The sequence below is a fragment of the Salarias fasciatus genome, chromosome 19, assembly GCF_902148845.1.
Source record: "Salarias fasciatus chromosome 19, fSalaFa1.1, whole genome shotgun sequence".
NCBI lineage: Eukaryota > Metazoa > Chordata > Actinopteri > Blenniiformes > Blenniidae > Salarias > Salarias fasciatus.
Window position 1 is genome coordinate 14,201,460 of NC_043763.1, and position 18,979 is coordinate 14,220,438.

General features: G+C 43.8%; 1 protein-coding gene across 3 annotated transcripts in view; it reads left to right on the top strand.

Annotated features, from left to right (window-relative positions):
* The window catches only part of msrab (methionine sulfoxide reductase Ab), a 37,849-nt gene extending 20,941 nt beyond the window's left edge, over positions 1–16,908 (top strand). For all 3 annotated transcript variants that reach the window (XM_030116615.1, XM_030116618.1, XM_030116616.1), the window contains exons 5-6: positions 2,980–3,086; positions 15,758–16,908. In XM_030116615.1, coding sequence (XP_029972475.1) covers positions 2,980–3,086; positions 15,758–15,919 — 269 coding nt within the window. In that variant the 3' untranslated portion in view covers positions 15,920–16,908. The remainder of the gene's footprint in view (positions 1–2,979; positions 3,087–15,757) is intronic.
* Positions 16,909–18,979: the final 2,071 nt, after the last annotated feature.

An 18,979-nucleotide genomic window follows, 5' to 3' on the forward strand; every position in this document is an offset into this window, starting at 1 on the left:
GATTCAGCATCTCCGCCATCTTGCTTAGGGTTACCTAAGCAAGATGGCGATTTGACCCATCTAAGATGGCGATTAGAAACCCAGCACAGCCAATCCTGTCCGGTTTTCTCTGACATCACGCCCTTACGCAAGTTAAGCCCCTCCCACAAGAACGTGCGACGAACGCCCCTCGACCAATCACGGTTAGAGCCTCAGGTGCTCTTCTGATTGGTCAAAGATACCTGGAGCTGTGGAGATTCCTTTTCAGCTCAGAACAGAGACAGATGGAAACGCTGCGCCCTCGCGGTAGTGCAATTATGCTACACTCCTGAAGGATTATCAATGGATACTCTAACATTTAATCCAAAGAAAACACAGAAAAATTATCATTGACTAGCAAAATCCTGCCTACAGCACCTTTAAACATGCTTTATTGTTATGTTTATGATTTTTTGTTGTTTGAGTGTACAGACCATGTTTATTGTCCAAAAAAGCTGTATAACTTAAAAAAAAAAAACTCCTCAGGATCCAGTGTTCGTGCCAAGATGAACTAAAAATATTGATCAGGATTTATTATTAATGAATACTGTAATGACACTACTTTTTATATTTTTATTTTTGAATGCAATAAATTTTCCACCTTTTCTACCATTTTTATTGAAGTTGGAGTTACAGGGGTCAACACAGTTGGCCTACGACCCTGCACAGGTCACCAGTACATCAGAGGGATAGCCAACAGTTGCCCTCTGGCGGGTCAGATTTGCTTCTTAACAAGCAGAACATGCAAACTCTACCCAGAAAAGCCCATGGCCTGAAGACGAGGCAGTGTGACAGTGCTCATGTCTCTTTTTGTGTTAGTTTATGTAATTCACTAAGGTTCATTGTGGAAGTGCTCCTCCAGTGGCAGGGATGTTGCGGTGAAATAACCAGCTCGCTGGGTTTTTTTGTAACTTTGAATGCACTTCTTGTATTGCAGTGCTTTGTGAGACTGATGATATACGTCTCGTATTCAACAGGGTTTTCTCCCCAGCACACTTGTTTAATCGCGTTTCAACCGCACAAGCATTTAATATTGTCTAAGAAATTTTCTGTGAGGCATATTCTCTGAGGCAACGACATTAGTTACCGTGAGTTTACTCTGTGCGTGCTGCAGAGCAGGCGATGTCTGCCTGTCTGCTGTGATTTGAATGAAGACCAGATGAATACTTATGGCCATTATGTTTGAACAGACTGTGCCTCAGATAGGTTGTGACACTCTATGATGCAAGGTAACGTTTAATCTAAAGAGAACGAGATATGCAGATCACCGTGTCAGGGTGACGTCTCGCCTGCACGCTCGTGGAAATTATCCTCCCACATTATAAATAGAATATCAGGAGATGAGATTTCACAATGGGAGGAAGTTACAGTATGAGAAAATTCAAATATAACAACTCTTATCTCATAAACGCATTTAGACATATAGCTTTACCCAGTCAATTGCATTATATCCATATATTTAAGTTAGGATGTTATACTTGCTTCCTACAGATAAACATGCATTGGAGGCATATTGTATTGCTCCCCTCTGTAGAGATATCCTGTGACTCGGACTACTACCCTCATCCCGCAAGGTTTAATAATGCCTTTTGCACAAACAATGAAAATGCTATGTGTAATGTGAAAGGTGTCACTTTTTTATGAAGACAGTTCATTATAATCTCGTTCACATCCTGCAGCATTGTTTTGATTTCACATGAGCATCATGAGCATCCTCATTTTTTCTCTCGCCACACTGGTCAGTTTCATCTCCAGCCTCAGCATACGGTAGTTTTCAGCAAAGAAAGCTCCGAAATTTTTAAAAAAAAGAAGAAGAAAAGGTACACAACCTGCCAAGAACAGGCTGCCAAGCACCAAAGTAACTATCTGGTGAACATTTAGTGACTGGGAGGCTATAAATTTCCCTCAGGAGTTGGTGGACAGTACAAAGAAAGCTGAATGTTCAAACTCCAGTGTGTTAGATGGGCAGAAACTGAACTGCAAAAAATCCCAGTCTCACTCCCTGTCCGATATATAAATAAACTTCTTGCCAACGTGTCCGCATATAACCTTCTTTGAGAATATGTCTTTTGTGTGTTTACAGCTTGTTTGATGCCCTGAAATGGCCAGCAATTTAAACGTGCTTCACATAAATTCAGTTTAAAATGAGAAAAAGTAAAAGACCTGTCAGTAAAGCACAAAGCACCGCAGAGACGGAGGCAGGATTATGCATTTAGAATACAACAATGATCTTTACCCTTTTGTTTTCAGCAGCATTCACTGACCAGCAGCCAAAACTCGACCAAGTGAGACTGGGCCGCGAGGAAGAAGAAAATCTGTTATTTTAAATGAACTAAGCCGGTGTCACTGTCAGTGGGCTGAAAGGAGTATCTATGAAGACCTTACACACTCACACTCACACACACACTTGCGCTAGCCTGTGATGGCCAGCGGTTGAGAAAGACTTGGATTTAAAACGATAGGTGAAGAAAAGACTCTCACTCTACTCTAAAGAGAGGAAACAATTACTGAGTGGGAGAGAGAGAGGGAGAGAGCGGGAGATAATAACGGAGAAGCCGCCATTGATGTGTCCACGGGTGCCAGTGACGCTCAGGATTGTAGTATGGAAGTGATGGCAGCTGTTTGGCCTCCTAATCAAGGTACACTAGTCTTGGGCCTCCTCCAAACACACTGATGTAAAGCTGATGAAAATTCCGACAGTGCCACAGAGATGACAAAGAGGGAGAAAAGGCACCCACCTACATGTGCCCATACACCTACTCACCACAGGCCTTCCTAATGAATGCCCGAATCGGCTGTGATCTTTGAATTCATTTGGCTTCATGAATTCAAGATGCCGGATGATGACATAATTGTGAAAACCTTTTACATGCAGATGGCATTGTGTCTGTGCTGCGATTGTAGCACTTATGCTTATTTGTGGGGTGTCTTATTTTCCTTTTGTCTGTGTGTTTTACGCAGGTATGAAGCAGCACAAAGACATAGGTACTCAGTACCGCTCGGCCATTTACACATCCAACCCCACTCAGCAGCTGCTCGCTCTGCAGAGTAAAGAGGCCTTCCAGCAGGTATGGTACCGCCACACACATTACAAGATCTGGTTGTTACCTTTACTCAAGCGGTGTGTTACGTATAACCAGAGTGTGGATTGTGAAGACGGACACAGGTCATCCCATCTTTTAATTACTTTCAACAACTGTATTTGTAAACCTGAGTTAAGCAGAGCTGCCAACTCTTGACAATAAAACTTGCATGATTAACTCGGACTGCTTTATAAAATGTGATTGAGTTCGACTTTGTCCTGACTTTCAGGATACACCTACAGATGATGTTACCTGAAATAACAGAGAAATAACCAGTGCAATGTCAGGTGTGTGAGAGGCTTGTGGCCCAGAGATTTAAGCGTTTATTTATATAAGGCCATGGTCCTGCAACAACTGTCAAACAATGCTGTAGTAGGTGGGATGATCCAAGGTTTTCCAGCACAGCATTGTCCACTAGTTTATGTGCGACTATGCAGCCACATACACAGCAGTTTCTGATAGGCTGTATTATGACTCCTTTCTATTTGAGCCAGCATTAATTTCTGCATCATCTTGAGCATGCCATCTGTAGGATTAAACAACTTGAAACAACTTTCACTACCCAACATGCATCAGTGAACCTTGGCTGCCTTTGGCCTTATCAACAGTTCACCACTTTTCTTCCTTGGATGAATTTGATTGACACTGACCACTACAGACAGGAAACGCCCTACAGGAGCTTTGGTTTTGGAGGTGATCCGACCCACTCCTCTCACCATCAAAGTCTGGTTCTTGCCAGCGTTGCTTAAATCCTCAAATTTTCTTCTTTCAAAACATCAACTTTGAGGTTGAAATTAAGTGCCTCTATATGTGCAATATGTCATAATGTTATGACTAATCAACATATCTGTGAAATGAAGCAATCAGAAGTGAAAGTGTTTGTTTATATATTGTTTATTTATCGTAATTTGCAGAACATATGAAGTGTAACTCGAAACACTTTAATGTAATTTTAGATTGTTTTTTATAACTACAGAGAACACGCTGTGCACTGTAAGTTTTCATCCCAAGTCCTCCAAAAACGATCATTTAAAGAAAGAGCACACTTTTAGCCGTTAAACAAGTTGAGTTGAGTTTTTTTTCCTTTATTTGAATAACAAAAGCTCTGCGTGTGGAGCGGTGACCTCTTTTGCTCTTTAGTTAAGCAGATCCAGCTTTATGTAGAAGATATCCACCTACATCCACTCAGAGAAACGGTCTCTTTTAATCTGAGAGAGAAGAAGAGGGTCGAAAGGTCATCCTAACTGATTTTGTAATGCTCTCCCATTCAGTGGGACACGCGTCCGTCTTTTGTTCCCTCGATCCATATGTCCGTCCGTCCGTCCGTCCATCCGTTGAGCCCTGCATCACTTAGGCTCGTTCATCCCTTCTCCCCTGTGGACGGGCCTGCAAGGGGCAGAGGCGAGCAAATTATGATCGTCATGGTTACTCGGGGCTCCTGGGGTCAGCAGTCATGGGCCGCGGGGGATGCTCCGTTGCTCTGGTAACAACCTCCCAACCTTGGCCTTGGGCTGAGGTCAGAGGTCAGAGAGGAGCGGCAGCTGGGACTGGGAAAGTGGGGAGGTCGGGGGGAGGAGAGCAGGGAAAGTGAAAGAGGAAGGCAATCAAATCAGAGCGCCGTCACTGACAGGCTATCAACCGACGATGACCCCGGTCTTCGGCTGTCAACTGACCGTGACCCCCCCCCCCCCCCGCACACCCACGTGTGCCTGCACAGTGGTTTGAAAAAAATCAACTTCAACCACCACGAGGCTTTGGGTTGAGGGTCAACACACACATTATTTTGTATTTACAAGTTAATGTGAAATAAAGAGCAGGAGGAATGCATACACACCACCAAAGAACTACTGCAGTGTGGCAGTTGAGCAGATATTTATCTTACAGGCCGAGAACAAGAATATACACTCAGCTGTATCTTTATTGGGGATGAAAGTTCAAATATTCATTAATGTAAATGGTTGATTGGTAACTGGATGTACTCGGAGGCACAGGCTTGGTCAGGATGATCTCCTGAAGTTGAATCTGAGCATGAGAATGGATAAGAAACGTGAGTTAAGTGACTTAAATATAGCATGTTTGTTGTTACCAGATGGCCTGATCTGAGTATTTCCAAAAATTGCTGATCTTTTGGGATTTTTCATGCACAGCCATCTCAGGGTTTACAGAGAACGGTCAGAAAAAGAGAAAATATCCAGTGAGAGCAGCTTTCTGGGCCCAAATGTCTGAAGACAGTTGCCAAACTTCTTTTAGATGACAGAAAGACAGAACCTGGTTCAACCAAGGTATGCAGAAGGCCTACTTTGACCACACAGAGACAGAGAGGTGTCCAGCAGCAGCAGATCACACCACGTGACCCTCAGCTGAGAACAGAAACTCCAATGGAGACCTTTTGGGATGTGGTAGAACCGGACATTTGTGCTATAGAATGGAAATCTGCAGCATCTGCATGATGTTATCTTAATAAGGACCAAAATCTTTTCAGGAATATTTCCAGCACTATGTTGAATCTATGCCACAAAGAATTAAGGCAATTGCGAAGCTAAAAAGGGAGTCCAACTATATACTGCCCGATAAAGTAGCCAGTGGTTGTATAGCCTATACAGTATAAAACTTTAACCTTATCTTTGGAAATAGTGGTAAACTGCAGAGTGACACAGGGAAAGACGAAAAGCACAAGTTTAAGACAGAAAAACAGACTGTCGGACACACACATTAACCTTAGTGTCTGGATTGTGAGCGAAGGTCCCAGGACTCTTGAGAGAACATGCAAACTCAGCACACATACGCCCTGCCAGCCAGCTCCTGCTGGTTCAGACCAGGAACACGGGCCGCGGCCTCGGTCTGCCCGAGCTTTCAGTCTCCTTGCATCATTTCCATCGTGCTCTGCTGGTTGTTACCTAACTGTGAACTCTCTGGATCGCTTGGAAGCTCACATTAGGAAACAGTGGTTTAATCAACTTATTGTGCTGTTTCACTTGAGCGACGCACTGTACACACACAGCTTATAAAAAATGTCAGATGTATTGGAAAGATTCATACAAATGATATGGATGTGTTGGGTCTTATTTCAATTAGAGTAACTATATAGAAAGATGTGCTCATTTTTGTGATGCGCATCAATTAGTAGTTTTCGAAATGTGCGGCTCTAACCTGGAGGGGGTAGTGGGAGGGGCTCAGCTGCAAAAATAATCTGGGGGCAAGGATGTGCTTTTTCCCAGCATGACTCTTTTCTGTTTGATGATTTTTCCAAGTGAATGGTAAAAAATAAATAATTAAATAAATAATATAGGTTTTCAGCAGATTTTCTGCGTGTAATGCCAACTTAATGTTGCTGGGTTGGCCTTTGAAGTGTGCAAAGTATAGTCTAAGCTCCACAAGGGGGTTTCATCCACCCATACATTGAAAGTCACTTTTCCACCTGATTCTGAATATGAAAAAAAAAAGTATGTGTGTGTGTATATAAAATATATATATAAAACACATTAATGGTAAGGTTTGAATCCCTGTTACCATCAGCTTGCAAATGAACTGAATGAAATCTGGTGCGGGGTTCACCGGGTTCATATTACAGCACCAAAAAACCGCGGCTTTTACATTGGACATTATCTCTTTGTCACATTCACGCAGAGGAAAGACTGAGAACGTTGATCCATTTCACAGCAGACGCTCACAAAAAAACACACACACATACAAAACATCTCGCTCCTTCTTCCCCGCGCCGTGTCTCCCCGCAGTGCTGCTGACACCATCGATCTGTCAAACATTTTAGTGGCACCCCAGTTTCATCAGAGGGCCACTGGGACGCATTTCTTCTCAAAGCAGCTGACATGCTCTGAACCAAAATGGCAGCTTCCTGCCCTGAAATGGTTGCCTTGCCGCATTGATGCCGAGTCCCAAGAACGACTCGCTTGAAAATGGCATCTCCACGGAGGAAGGGCTTTCCGTACGGGCTGGTCGACCACGTGACTCGCTGTGTGTTTTATCCTAAAAGGCCAAAGCTCAGAGAGCATCAGGAGGAAGGGAGCGCGTGTTCAGTAGAATGACAAGAGACAGTGGGTGGAGGCGATCTGAGACGACCGGAGATAAGACAGGCATCACCAAATCCAGATTCCACCCCACTGCCAGCTCATGACTCACGCGCACTCGCGTGTGCATACAGACATGCACAGACATACATTTGGCACATAGAGGCACAGCCCGATGAATAATTAACCCGTACCAAGAGTCTCTTCTGCAGGGCTTTCAGTTTCTTAACTTCAGCATTGATGGGGGGGGGGTTGAAGTGGGGGGGGTGTGGGAGAGTGAGGCAGAAAAGCTTGTTTAAGCGCGAGAGCAGAGAGGGAGGGAGGAGGGAAAAGGGGAGAGGAGAAGGGGGTTCTCTATAATGAAATTTGAAATTTGCAGAACATCAAAGGCTTCTGTAGCCAAGCCGCTGTGGCAGCAGAGCAGAGAGGAGGAGTGCATCTCTCTCTCTCTCTCTCTCTCTCTCTCTCTCTCTCTCTCTCTCTCTCTCTCTCTCTCTCTCTCTCTCTCTCTCGCTGTCTCCCCATCTCTCTTCTCTTTCTCTCTTTCTCTTCATCCCTCCCTCCCTGCTAAAAATTTGTCTCCCTAGAGCTGGGTGAGGGGTGTGGGGGGTGAGCCGAGGGTGAGAGAGAAGGGATGGGAAGAGTTGATTAGGATGAGAGTTGGGGGTGGGGGTGGCTTAGAGAGGGGTTAGGGGTTTGGAGAGAAAAATTGATGAACGGTGGTTCTCTATATATACGTGTGTGTGTGTGTGTGTGTGTGTGTGTGTGTGTGTGTGTGTGTGTGTGTGTGCGTGCGCACGCATGTATGAACAATAGGTTTTACCAAGCCAGCGTGTGTGTGTGTGTGTGTGTGTGTGTGTGTGTGTGTGTGTGTGTGTGTATGCACATGTGTGTCGGGCCTTGGAGGGGTGAGTGTGCCCTCTGATAAAGCATCCTAACTTAATGAGCTTGAAAAGGGGATGAAGAGAGGGGGGGTGCACAGAGGTTTGGATGATGGCTGGGAAAAAAAAAAAGGGGGGGGGGGGGGGGGGGGGCGATCATATGGGGCTGAAAGTCTCCAGGAGAAGCCCAAGGGTTGGTAAAACAGGTCACAACATCAGCAGGTTTCATAATGGGGCTTCAAGTCACACAAGGTCACGTTTTTCTGTTTTGGAAAGTCTTCAAAAAGTCCGATTCACGCGTCAGACCGCTTCCCGGCTCTGCGGTTTGTCTCGCCTTATCGCTGCGTCAGTGTAATTTCTTTCAAAATCTTAGCCCCCCGTGCTAAACTGATCGGTTATGTAGCCATGAAGTCTCGGCGTCTTCAGTGAATAGAATGAAAGGAAACTTGCATATTGTTCTCAGATAACTTTTGTGGTTGCCGGAAGGTGAATGCCCGTCCGCCAGGGAGATTTCGTCGATTGTGTAGTAGCTGCAGTGTTAAAAGGCGATGCCTTTTTCCCAAGAATGCAAGACTGATGTTCGACATTTTCGGTCTTCAGATACTGCGCTTCTCTAAAAAAAAAAAAAAGAAGAAGAAGAAGAAAAAAAAGAAAAGAAAAGAAAGAAAGAACCCAATGTAGGAGCGTGCACCGCCTCGCTCCGAGAGTGAAGTGCGTGCATCCTCTCTCCCTCTCAAAATGTAGGAGTGTTGGCTTCCTTGCTCACAAAATGTAGGAGCGCTCGCTGAAGATTAGAGCCCAGCTAAAATGGATGCCTGACCCGTGTTGAAAAAGAGAGAGATGAACAGAGCAGGGCAGGGAGGGGAAAAAAAAAAAAGAACACTTGTCATCATCTGCACAGAGAGACTTTAGGTGTGATGCTTTACATATATGGCATTTCGGAAAACCTCACGGGAACGGGAAACGCCATGTCCTGCTCTTTCATTATTTTCTCTCCATTTGAAATGAATTATTTCTCACCACCATACCCTGCTCTGCTTTTCATTCTATCAGCATCTCTGCAATCGCTCGTCCTTCTCTATATCGCTCCATCTCTCCACCGTCCTCGTGCCTATCTCGCTCTTTAAATGTCTGTTTTTCTCTCCTCCGTCGTCTTTCCATCACTCCCACTCCGCCGCGCTCCCCGAGGTCATCGAGGGCAAGCTCGGTGCCGGCGACTAGTCGATGAGTATCATGTCAGGCTATTTCATGTGTTTTCAGGCAGAGCCGCAGTCGATCTATTACTGGCGTTTCACCACGGAGCAGCTCTGCTGTCTGCACTACTCAGAGTGTATTTACATTTTTAAGATGTTTAAGGGTTTTTTTTTTTTTTTTTTTTGCTTTCTATTTTTTGGGTGATGCACGGTTCAGGTGTGCAGCTGCAGTCGACATTACATGAGCGATCCAGAGGGGTTAGACATGCAAAGACTTTTTTTTTTATTATGTCAGTTAAAGTTGCAGGAAGTATTTTTTTTCCACAACATATACTTTTTTCATAGACAGTAGTAAAAATAACTCATGATATTCCAATAGCATCATTTATGTGACACCTTTCACAGTTAATGCTGTTGCTTCCAGTACTTTATAAACAAAATTTAACATAAGTCTTAATACTTCTATCTAAATTTCCAAGAATTATAGCGTCACCATTTTTTAAATATATAATGCGGCAATAATCAGTCTTTACATGCCCGTGAAATTCATAAAATCTGTTAATAAATACAATAGGGATGAGTAGTAAGCAGTGCTCTCCGTACAGCAGTAATTGTAGTGGACTCAGGGGTGATTACATAAATCATCGAATTGAGGTCATATCCCTCTTCAAATGTCTTCACCATGAGTCATCGGGTGTCACAAACTCTATGTCAGCGCGCCTCTGCCCCACCGAGCTGCAGCCGTGGGCCTTCCGAGGGGAGACGACACACAGAAACAAGACAGTGGGGTGAGGGAAAGAGACGGGAGAGAGTACATGTTCCTGTTCCTCCTCCTCCTCCTCCTCCTCCTCCTACCTCCTCCAGCTCAGGCCCTCTCCCGGGGTGTCACGTCCTATTTGTGTCCCGCGGCCGCGACTCTGGCTACTGTTATGGTGCGAGGGGGCTCTCTCGCTTGGCTGCAAGCAGGGAGGACCCGGTTGCACGAAGCGATGGTCTGTGCTCGCACTGGGGGGGGGGGCAGGGGGGGGGGTCAGTCCAGAGGAGGAGGAAGGAGAGAGAGATGCACCCATTCAGCCATGTCTTTGACATGGGAGTCTTTCCGACAGGCGTGAAGAAAGGAAGGGCTGATTGGGCTGAGTGAGCTCAGCCCCGGACACACTCGCAAACATGTTTTTGTCGCTCCGGAGGACGTCGCATTCACGCCCGATCACGGTCTTTAAATTCGCCCCAACATTTAACCTTTGATCGATCCCTTAAAAAAACTCGGCATGGACCAAGAACTGTGAAATTTATCGAGGAAACGCGTTTTGTTCCAAAATTTAATTCAAGAACGCAAAATATGGCATTGTGACGTGATCTGTCCCGACACCCACACCGAACCGGTTCATTCCTCTCATTCATAACCACAAATAGAAGATTTTTTATTCAGCGTTTGAGCGCCAGCTCCGAAATGCAGTTTTCATGTTTAGATTTTCGCATGTTTGCGAAAATCTAAACATGAAAACTGCATTTCGGAGCTGGCGCTCTTCACCCTCCATATTCTTCCTTCCACTCCATCGCTGCTGCTGCTGCCGCCGCCGCTGCTGTTGCTGCAGTAAGAGAGGCAGAGAGCGAGCGAGCGAGCGAGAGAGCAAAGCCACATAAGGTTATACACAGTGGCATGACGCCATGCATTCTGATTTATAGATCTAAAATGGCTGCCGTGTTGTGACTGCTGTAGAGGGGCTGCTTGATGGCGAGCGAGGGAGTGGTGCCGGGGCGGAGGTACGCCTTCGCTCCAGCCCTCCAGACCTCTCCTCGGACGTTGTGCTCTCTCTCTCTCTCTCTCCCTCCTCGCACCGAGCGTCCTCTGCCCCGGAGGCTTCCATACTGCTGTGGTTTGGTGGCGATGACTGATTAATTAGGCCACGATGTACAAAAGCTCTGCGCTTGCTGTTGGACGGCTCGCCACTGCACTGGCGGGGAGGGAGGGGGGGAATGGGTACGTTCAAATCGGGCGGCTCACACGCTTTTGCGCGCGAAAAGGTAAATGTGTACGCTCGGCGAGGCTCCGGCGTTCTTCTGCGCCGAGAGCCGCATTGTGCTGGCGTGGGCTCTGCGGACAGTCGGTCCTTCCTACAGGGAGATTAGAGCCCTCACATTGTAGCGGCAGCCACCGAGGACTAGAGGTCAGCTGCTGCCTCAGCCTCTCTGTGGGGCGCAGGGCTTTGATTTACTGACTCCACTGCATCACCTCCTGCACACTGTACACACACACGCACACACACACACACACACACACATTCACACACACACACACACACACAGCTGGTGCCACACTGCCTCCATGTGGACAGAAACACACACTACACCAACATTACTTTTTTTTTCTGTATTGGAGCAATGTCCCAGATTAAAAAAAAAAAAATCATAACTAACAAACAAGCATAATAACTTAGAAAGAAGCAGGAAAATTATACCTGCCTCATATTTACACGGTTTGTGAACACGCGAGACGCGTTTCCTACATATTCTGTATCAGGGATGCTCAGTTTTGATCACGGCGGGGGCCACTAAAATGTATTTTGTACCAAATCATGTTGGACATTTTACCAATAAATGAGAATTGGAGTGATGTAAAGTAAAAGACTGTGAAACAATTAGTGGCAAGTCAATGATGTTGAATCAGAATGATTTGATCATAAGTTGAAATGCATTTAATTTAGCAATATTTAAGGAGTAATTGAAGTTGCTATTGGGTTCAGATGTGTTCGATTGACCATCATCCAAAAACACTTGTAAGCTGCAAATAATTTAGACGAGGCCACATCTGGCCCGCGGGCCACCAGTTGCCAGCATCTGTTCTGGGAATTGATGATACATTTTGGCTGCTTCCTTCCAGCTTAGATGCCGTGGATCATGTGATCTGCATGTTTGATGTGGTACGCCAGAACTGGCACAATCTTGAGGTTTCAGGCATATGCAGGGAACAACAGTGGGATTCAAACTAGAGAACTTCCAATTACAATATTCCTTTCCTGACTTCCTTCCCGCCACGGCCCACTCTATACATTCTCCATAGTTTTGTGTGATTTTTTTTTTTTCTCCATATACGGTAGATGGCCTTTTTAAATCACCTGGCTTTAACCCCCTGATACCGCAGCTTAGATGCTGATGTTGGAATTATGTTTACTCTCTATACTGTCTCAAAACCTTTTTAATAAAGTTGCACTGCAGCATTGTTAAATTGCTTCTGTCTCCCGGTAAATGTGTGTTCTTGCCGTTTCACTGGCTGAGTGGAGGAGCGAAAGACTGAACAAGATGATTTGTTCTCATTGAGGGTAGTAAAAAATAATGTCCTGAGGGCATAAGGACAAATTCAGAGGAAAGGATAATTCTGTTAAATTATTTCCCAGGCTTGATGATCCACCTCCTATTCCCCACAGTTAACATGTTTGCTGGACTCCAGTGATCATTTCATAACAAAACCAAGGTAGTTCTTGTCTGAACTACCAATCCAACAAGTAGAGAAAAATGCTGAAATACTTTAAATAAAAGAGTGGTGAAAGATGCTTTTCAATTTACAGTCAAACTCAGTTCATATTCACTTTGATCCTTGTTTGTGTGTTTTCTGACATTTTACTCTCTCCAGTGAGTCAAGAGTTGTTGAAACCCAGATAAGATCAGGACTTTATTTGAGTTTGAGCAATGGATGAAAAGTCTGTTAGAAATCTTTACAACAGCTTTTCTTCAGTATGTTTGTGGCTTGCATTGGTTTTCCTCAACATGAAAATCTGTTGCCTGATGAAGAAATAGAGAAATAAATTCTCGGAAGAAATTATTCACATAACGAAATTCCAGTTATTTACTGGTCCTGAATGTTTTTTGCTCCAAATAATCAAATTCTACAGAATTATTTTTCAACTCACTCGCAAATGGCCAACCGTTTATTTCACCGAGTATTTGGTTTCTCATTGGCCTGTGTGTTGTCATTTAAGTTGCAGCCAACTTTCATCAAATCCTACTAGAGGAAAAAACATCTTAATTATCTCACATGCACAGTGTTGTGATTAGCAGAGCGCACAGTATCTCTCTGGAAGTCATTAGCATTTCATCAAGCTTGTCGTTTTGGTCCAATGTTAAAAAAACAAAACAAAAAAAAAAAACAAGGTCAGCATGGCTTCAGAGCCGAATGAAGTTTGGTCTCCAGTTTTTTTCCTGCCGACAGACCATGCTAGTTAAACTTAGTTATTGACGTTCGTGTCCGTACCAGTTAACTGATTTAGGTCTACAAAAAAAAATGAATGAGTTTTCCACCCATCGATTAAAAAATGCATTTCAGCCCACGCCAGCATGTCAGGAGGACCCCCGTCTGTACAGAGCTTCAAACACATCGCTTTTAAAATGCTTCAAATCTGAAACTGCCCCAAAGACTCTTTTTTTTTTGGTTTGTTTACTTCATACCTATTTTAAAAATAAATTGTTAATTGGTGAATGTATAATGAATGTATTATGTTTTTATTAAAATGAATTATTGGACAAAAAAACAAGCTATAAAACAAGTCCTCCTTCGCCTCCAATTCTTCCTGCTGCTATGAGCCCCTAAAGCTCTCTGAGGCCTGCCCCACACTTAAAAAAAAAAAAAAACCCACTGTTCTGCATATTATTTGAGTCATATTTAATATATTTTACAAGGTTGTAACCATTAAGATTTGGAGAGCAGTGGGTTTTACATTGTAAAGCGGTGAGTAATCCTCAAGTCTTTTGAGGAGCTCTAAGAAGAACATTTTATGTTTTCGTCCTTTGAAAGCACATCCCGGCAGTCGCCATGATGGTTTTCACATCGCCAAGCCGGTCTCACCTTCAATAAAGAAGCAAGCGACGCAATTTTCAAGGTTAATCGCCTCGACAACGACAACAAAGTGTCTTCCTCGTCGCAGCCGTATCCATGGCGGCGTCGTGCAGAGACGCAGGACGTATGCAGAAGCCGATAAGAGCGGGTCGAGCTCCGGTTGAAAACACCCAGCTTCTGTTTTAAGACGCTTGCTAAACCCACCTGACGCCCCCACAAAGCAATGCTGCAATTGTTCCGAGGTGTAAGCACGCTACTTGTTGCCCACAGACGGTCCCGGCGCGCCTCCGACTTGTTGTTTCGTCAGTTCTCTGGAGCACTGATCTAGAGAGGACTGCGCTCTCGTGTTATTAGATCCAGAAAACCACTCAGCGCAGCAGGTCTGGCTTTGATTTATCTGTCGGAGGTGTTTAGTGTGTGTGCATGTGTGTACGTGTGTGTGAACAAGTGTGCTCTTTTAGTGCGTTTGAAGGCTTCTCTCAAGGTGTTTAGAGAAGGGTAAGTGTGAAAGTGTCTTAAAGAGTTCTCAAAGAGAGCGGATCCTCTTTGATGCTTTGTCCCACAGAGAGAGCCACAGAGGCTCGCTGCACTACAAAAAGAAAATGCTGCTCCTTTCTTCTGTCACTCAATCACCCTGCTTTCTAGTTGAGGAGCAGAAACTCTTTACTGTATTAGCGAGAGGTATTGGAAGTTCACTTTCAATACGCTGCAGAAGAAAGCGGCCGTTCAAGATGTGTGTTCATTTTGAGGAAGTTGGAGAAAAACCGAGTCCAAACCGCGATGGCGGATCAGAGCATGTGTAGACGTATCGCGGTAGGAATGGAAAGCCTTTTTGAAGCAGGACTGCTGTTGGCTGCACGGTGGTGCAGTGGTTAGTGCTCTGCTGCCTCACAGTGAGAATACCAACAGAAACAAAGAAGTGCAGCTTATGGTTCAGATAATTAAAAAAATCATGAAACATTTTTTACTGCAAGCCCTGATTGAAAGTACGCTCTGCCATTAATGTTTAGCAGAAATATTAACTGCATGCATTTTAATCAAACCCAACGGCACCGATAGCCAAAGCGCCACATGTGGCCTTCAGACAGTATCATGTCCAGACGGACAGCGTTTATCCTGGAATAGCACGTATTCCTGTGTGTTTCTTATTTTTTTCTGGGGTGTTTTACCACTTTTGAGTGTTATTTTAATTGAAAGTAAACACAGTTTGTTCTCTGACAGTGCTCCTTCTGTACTATCATGAGCAGCAGCCAGGAAATGGAAGTTTTGTTTGTTTAAATTGACTGGTTTCAATGATTTTTAAGGCAGCAAACTGTGAAAGATGCTGTTGGCCATGATGGAAATCAATAAGACTACACACAGAAACAAACACACACACACACACCCACCAGTACATTAAGAGAAACTAACTCCGGGGTGTCAAATTCATTTATTTTGGCAGCCATATGCAGCTCAGTGGGATCTCTGTATTTTTCTCTATAAATAATAACCTCTCCAAATATTTCTGCTCAGTTTTAGTGCAAACAAGTACGAGTTCATTCAGTAAATGTCATTCCCGGGTCTCTGTGTTGTCTGTTGACTTGGCAAATTAGGGACGCTTTTATTTATTTATTTTCTTATTGAAAGTGCAGTAGTTCTCTAGTAGTCTGGATAAGTGCCTGTTCTCTTGTTATTTTTAAAGAGTGCATTCTCCTGCTCATTTTTTGTTTTTGTGTTTTGTCTTCAGGAGCTTGATAAGAATAACTACGGTCCCATCACGACTGTGATCCTGGAGGAGCGGCAGTTCTACTACGCTGAGGATTACCACCAGCAGTACTTGAAGAAGGTACCGAAGGGCTACTGCGGCCTGAAAGGCACCGGGGTGTCCTGCTCCATCGGGGCCAAGTAGGATGAGCAGTGACGGCTCAGTGGTGTAGAAAAACGAAAGAGGACAGAAAAGGGATTTTAATAAGAGTAATGAAAAACTGTTTCTCGTGCTTTTTTTAATTTTTCCCATACACGAGTGAGATGAATGTATTTCCAGTGTATCTGTGCTTTAAATTATTATAAATAAGCCTAATATAATATATTCAAAGCCGTAGCCATGAAAAATACAAATGATATATACAAAGTTGAGTTTCGGTATAACTCATGCATTTATCAAATTGCACTATATATGTTTAAAAGAAATTATGACAAAAGTTTAATTATATGTGGAATACGAATGACCATCATTTGAAACGCGCCCGTGTTCCTTGTTCAGGTTTTCAATCTGCTTTTCTTGGAGAATTGCTTTCAAAAGTTTCAGGCATTATTTCTGTAACTCCTTGCATCCATATACCTGGCAGGTCTCTTTAGAATGAGCCTCAGTCTTCATGTGAGCAGAAGGTTGATTCTTCTTGAAAGAAGGGACATAATGTCAAATACAGTATGAATAGTTACTGTACGCAAAGTTTGGTAAAACAATCTTTTTTAAAAAAGATTTCGATCAATTATAGATTTCTTTCTCCTTTAAAAAAATAAACTTACAAACTAATTGTTTTTGTAAGTGCGGGTTTAACGAGTTGAACTTTAAATTTGTCCACTGAATTGCATTAACAGCCAGCCGCCACAAGGTGGCGACATTTCTTAACAGTTTGAGCTCTTGCCTTTTTTTGTTCCAACAACAAATCAACAATGTAGAAACTTATTTTGGACCATTGGTAAATCTAAAAAACCACCTGAATTATTTGATTCATTCATTCACAAAGCTAGTGTTCTGTGGCTTTTTTTTTTTTTTTTTTTTAATTTGAACTGTAATGTGATCAGAATCGGAGAAGTAGCTACATACATATCTTTTTCTATAAAACCGCCTCTGATTTGCACATCTTTCACTTTGGGAATAATAAAATCTTTCCTCTCCGACCTCTTCTTTACATGTTTTTATTTGTCAGTGTGTGATTAAGTGTGAATGTGTTTTTTTCCCGTCAATCTGTACGTGTAGATAATTCAGCTATGAGCCACGGCTGACATTCTTCGTCCCCTTTTCTGCACTAGTTGAGACGGCACGGCGCGTGGTGGTTAAGGGACTAATGGGGATGACTCACTAAGACACACATTCGAGCCCCACTCATCTGGATCATATGCAGAATGACATACTTGAGGCACTCGTCTGCAATATGATACACAGTTTGTTTAAACCCTCACTCCACTTCCTGCAAGCCTGTAATTAGCAATAAAAGTTCTATTGTGAATGTAATTACATATACTAAGGAGAGCAGAACACTTACGTGAGCCTTACATTTTACAATTCGACACTTGAAAGCCTGTTTAAAAATGAAAATCACACATATGGTTACACTCCAAAATACAGAGATGATATCTAGAAAAAGCTTTTTGGTCGACCGCAGCAGTGTGATTCACCCCGCTCTTGTTTTTCCCCTCCCTCTCTTCTATCTTTCTTTCTCTCTGTGTGTATGTGTCACATCCTGACACCTGTGTGTAGGTGTGGACCAGGGCACAGGTGCAGGTGCAACCTCTGAGGGCCTATTTTAGTATTGGGACAGATATTTTTGCATGTGTCTGCATGCAGCAGCCGTGTGAGGATGTCTGTGTGTGTGCATGCGTGTGTGTGTGTGTGTGTCGGCATGTGAAGCTGTGGCTTGCTTGATCGAACCACGCTGAGTGGTATGTGGTCAGGCCAGCTAGCTGTTTTCCAGGACCTGTGTGTAGTTTTTAGTTTTTGCATCCTGTCTTGTTTTTTTTTTTGTTGTTCTTTTTTTATTTATTTATTTTCTCAAGTGTGCAGGAGGAGATAACCTTTTAATAAAGCGATCTTCATTTCCTCCAGCTTGAAGAGGGGATGGCGTGAAGCCTTTTAATCGCATGCTGGAATCAGTTTTTCCACCAACTGCAATGAAGTCTGACTTGAACAAGCTGTGCCTCAGTGAACCGCGGTGTGAATCGGTTTATTTCTGCCACAGAGCGGCTGTTATCGAAGTCTGTGTTTATGAGCCCTTAATATGTAGGACGAGGTTTGCTGGAGATATGTTAAGAAAAAAAAAAAAAAAAAAAAGTGAGTGATATTTAAAGGATTCTGTTGTGTTTTCTGCGTTTTCCTTTGTAATAGATGAAAATGGGGGCATGGAAACGCGTGGTACTCTCATATACGCATCCATACACAAACACAGAGAGGCAGGGCAGGACAGGAACCGGGCTGTGTGTGCCCTTCAGACAGAGCCTATTGTCTGCAGATGGGCCTTTAATGGCCCCACAGCTGGCCACAAAGAGCATACCGCTCCAGCCTGCTGCAGTGGCCTATACTGCCTTGAAGAGAGCTCACATGCACATCACCATGCACATCATTTTAATACCTTCTGTTAGATTATTTCCTTGTCTATTCTCTTTTTCTGTCTTATCAACACCTCTAAACTTGCGAAGACCGCATCATTATTTGAAGGAAAAATAATTTTTTGTGTGTGTGTGTGTTTTGTTAAGTGGGCTGAAACAGATGATTGTTCCATCGGAGGTCGTCTGCACTCTAACCCGCACTTGCACACACACTCTCACAAACACACGTCCCAACCACTACCTCCTGCGTCGTCCTGTACCGCCGCCTAATGCAAAAGGCATCGCCCACGCAAAAAGAAGCAAGCACACCAAAAAGACACCTTGCAGAGACGCGCACCCACACAGATCTTCTTCTCGCACTCTGATATGCTCTCCATTGTGTCCTCCTTTCAAAGCTTTGCATTTTTCTCCTCCATGACAGCTTCAATAGATCTTACCCTGGATATATATACACAACCCAGTATGTATATATCATTGAAGGCAGCATTGTCTCACACTGCTTCCTCTCTCTATATGCGATGTGGTTTAATTTGTTGTCTTAGACATCAACATGGCATTGTTTGGTGAGCTATAAAAATAGAACAATAGCAGTCGTGGAGTGGTGTGTTCTGGTGCTGTCCGACCAGCTGGAGGATTGTTG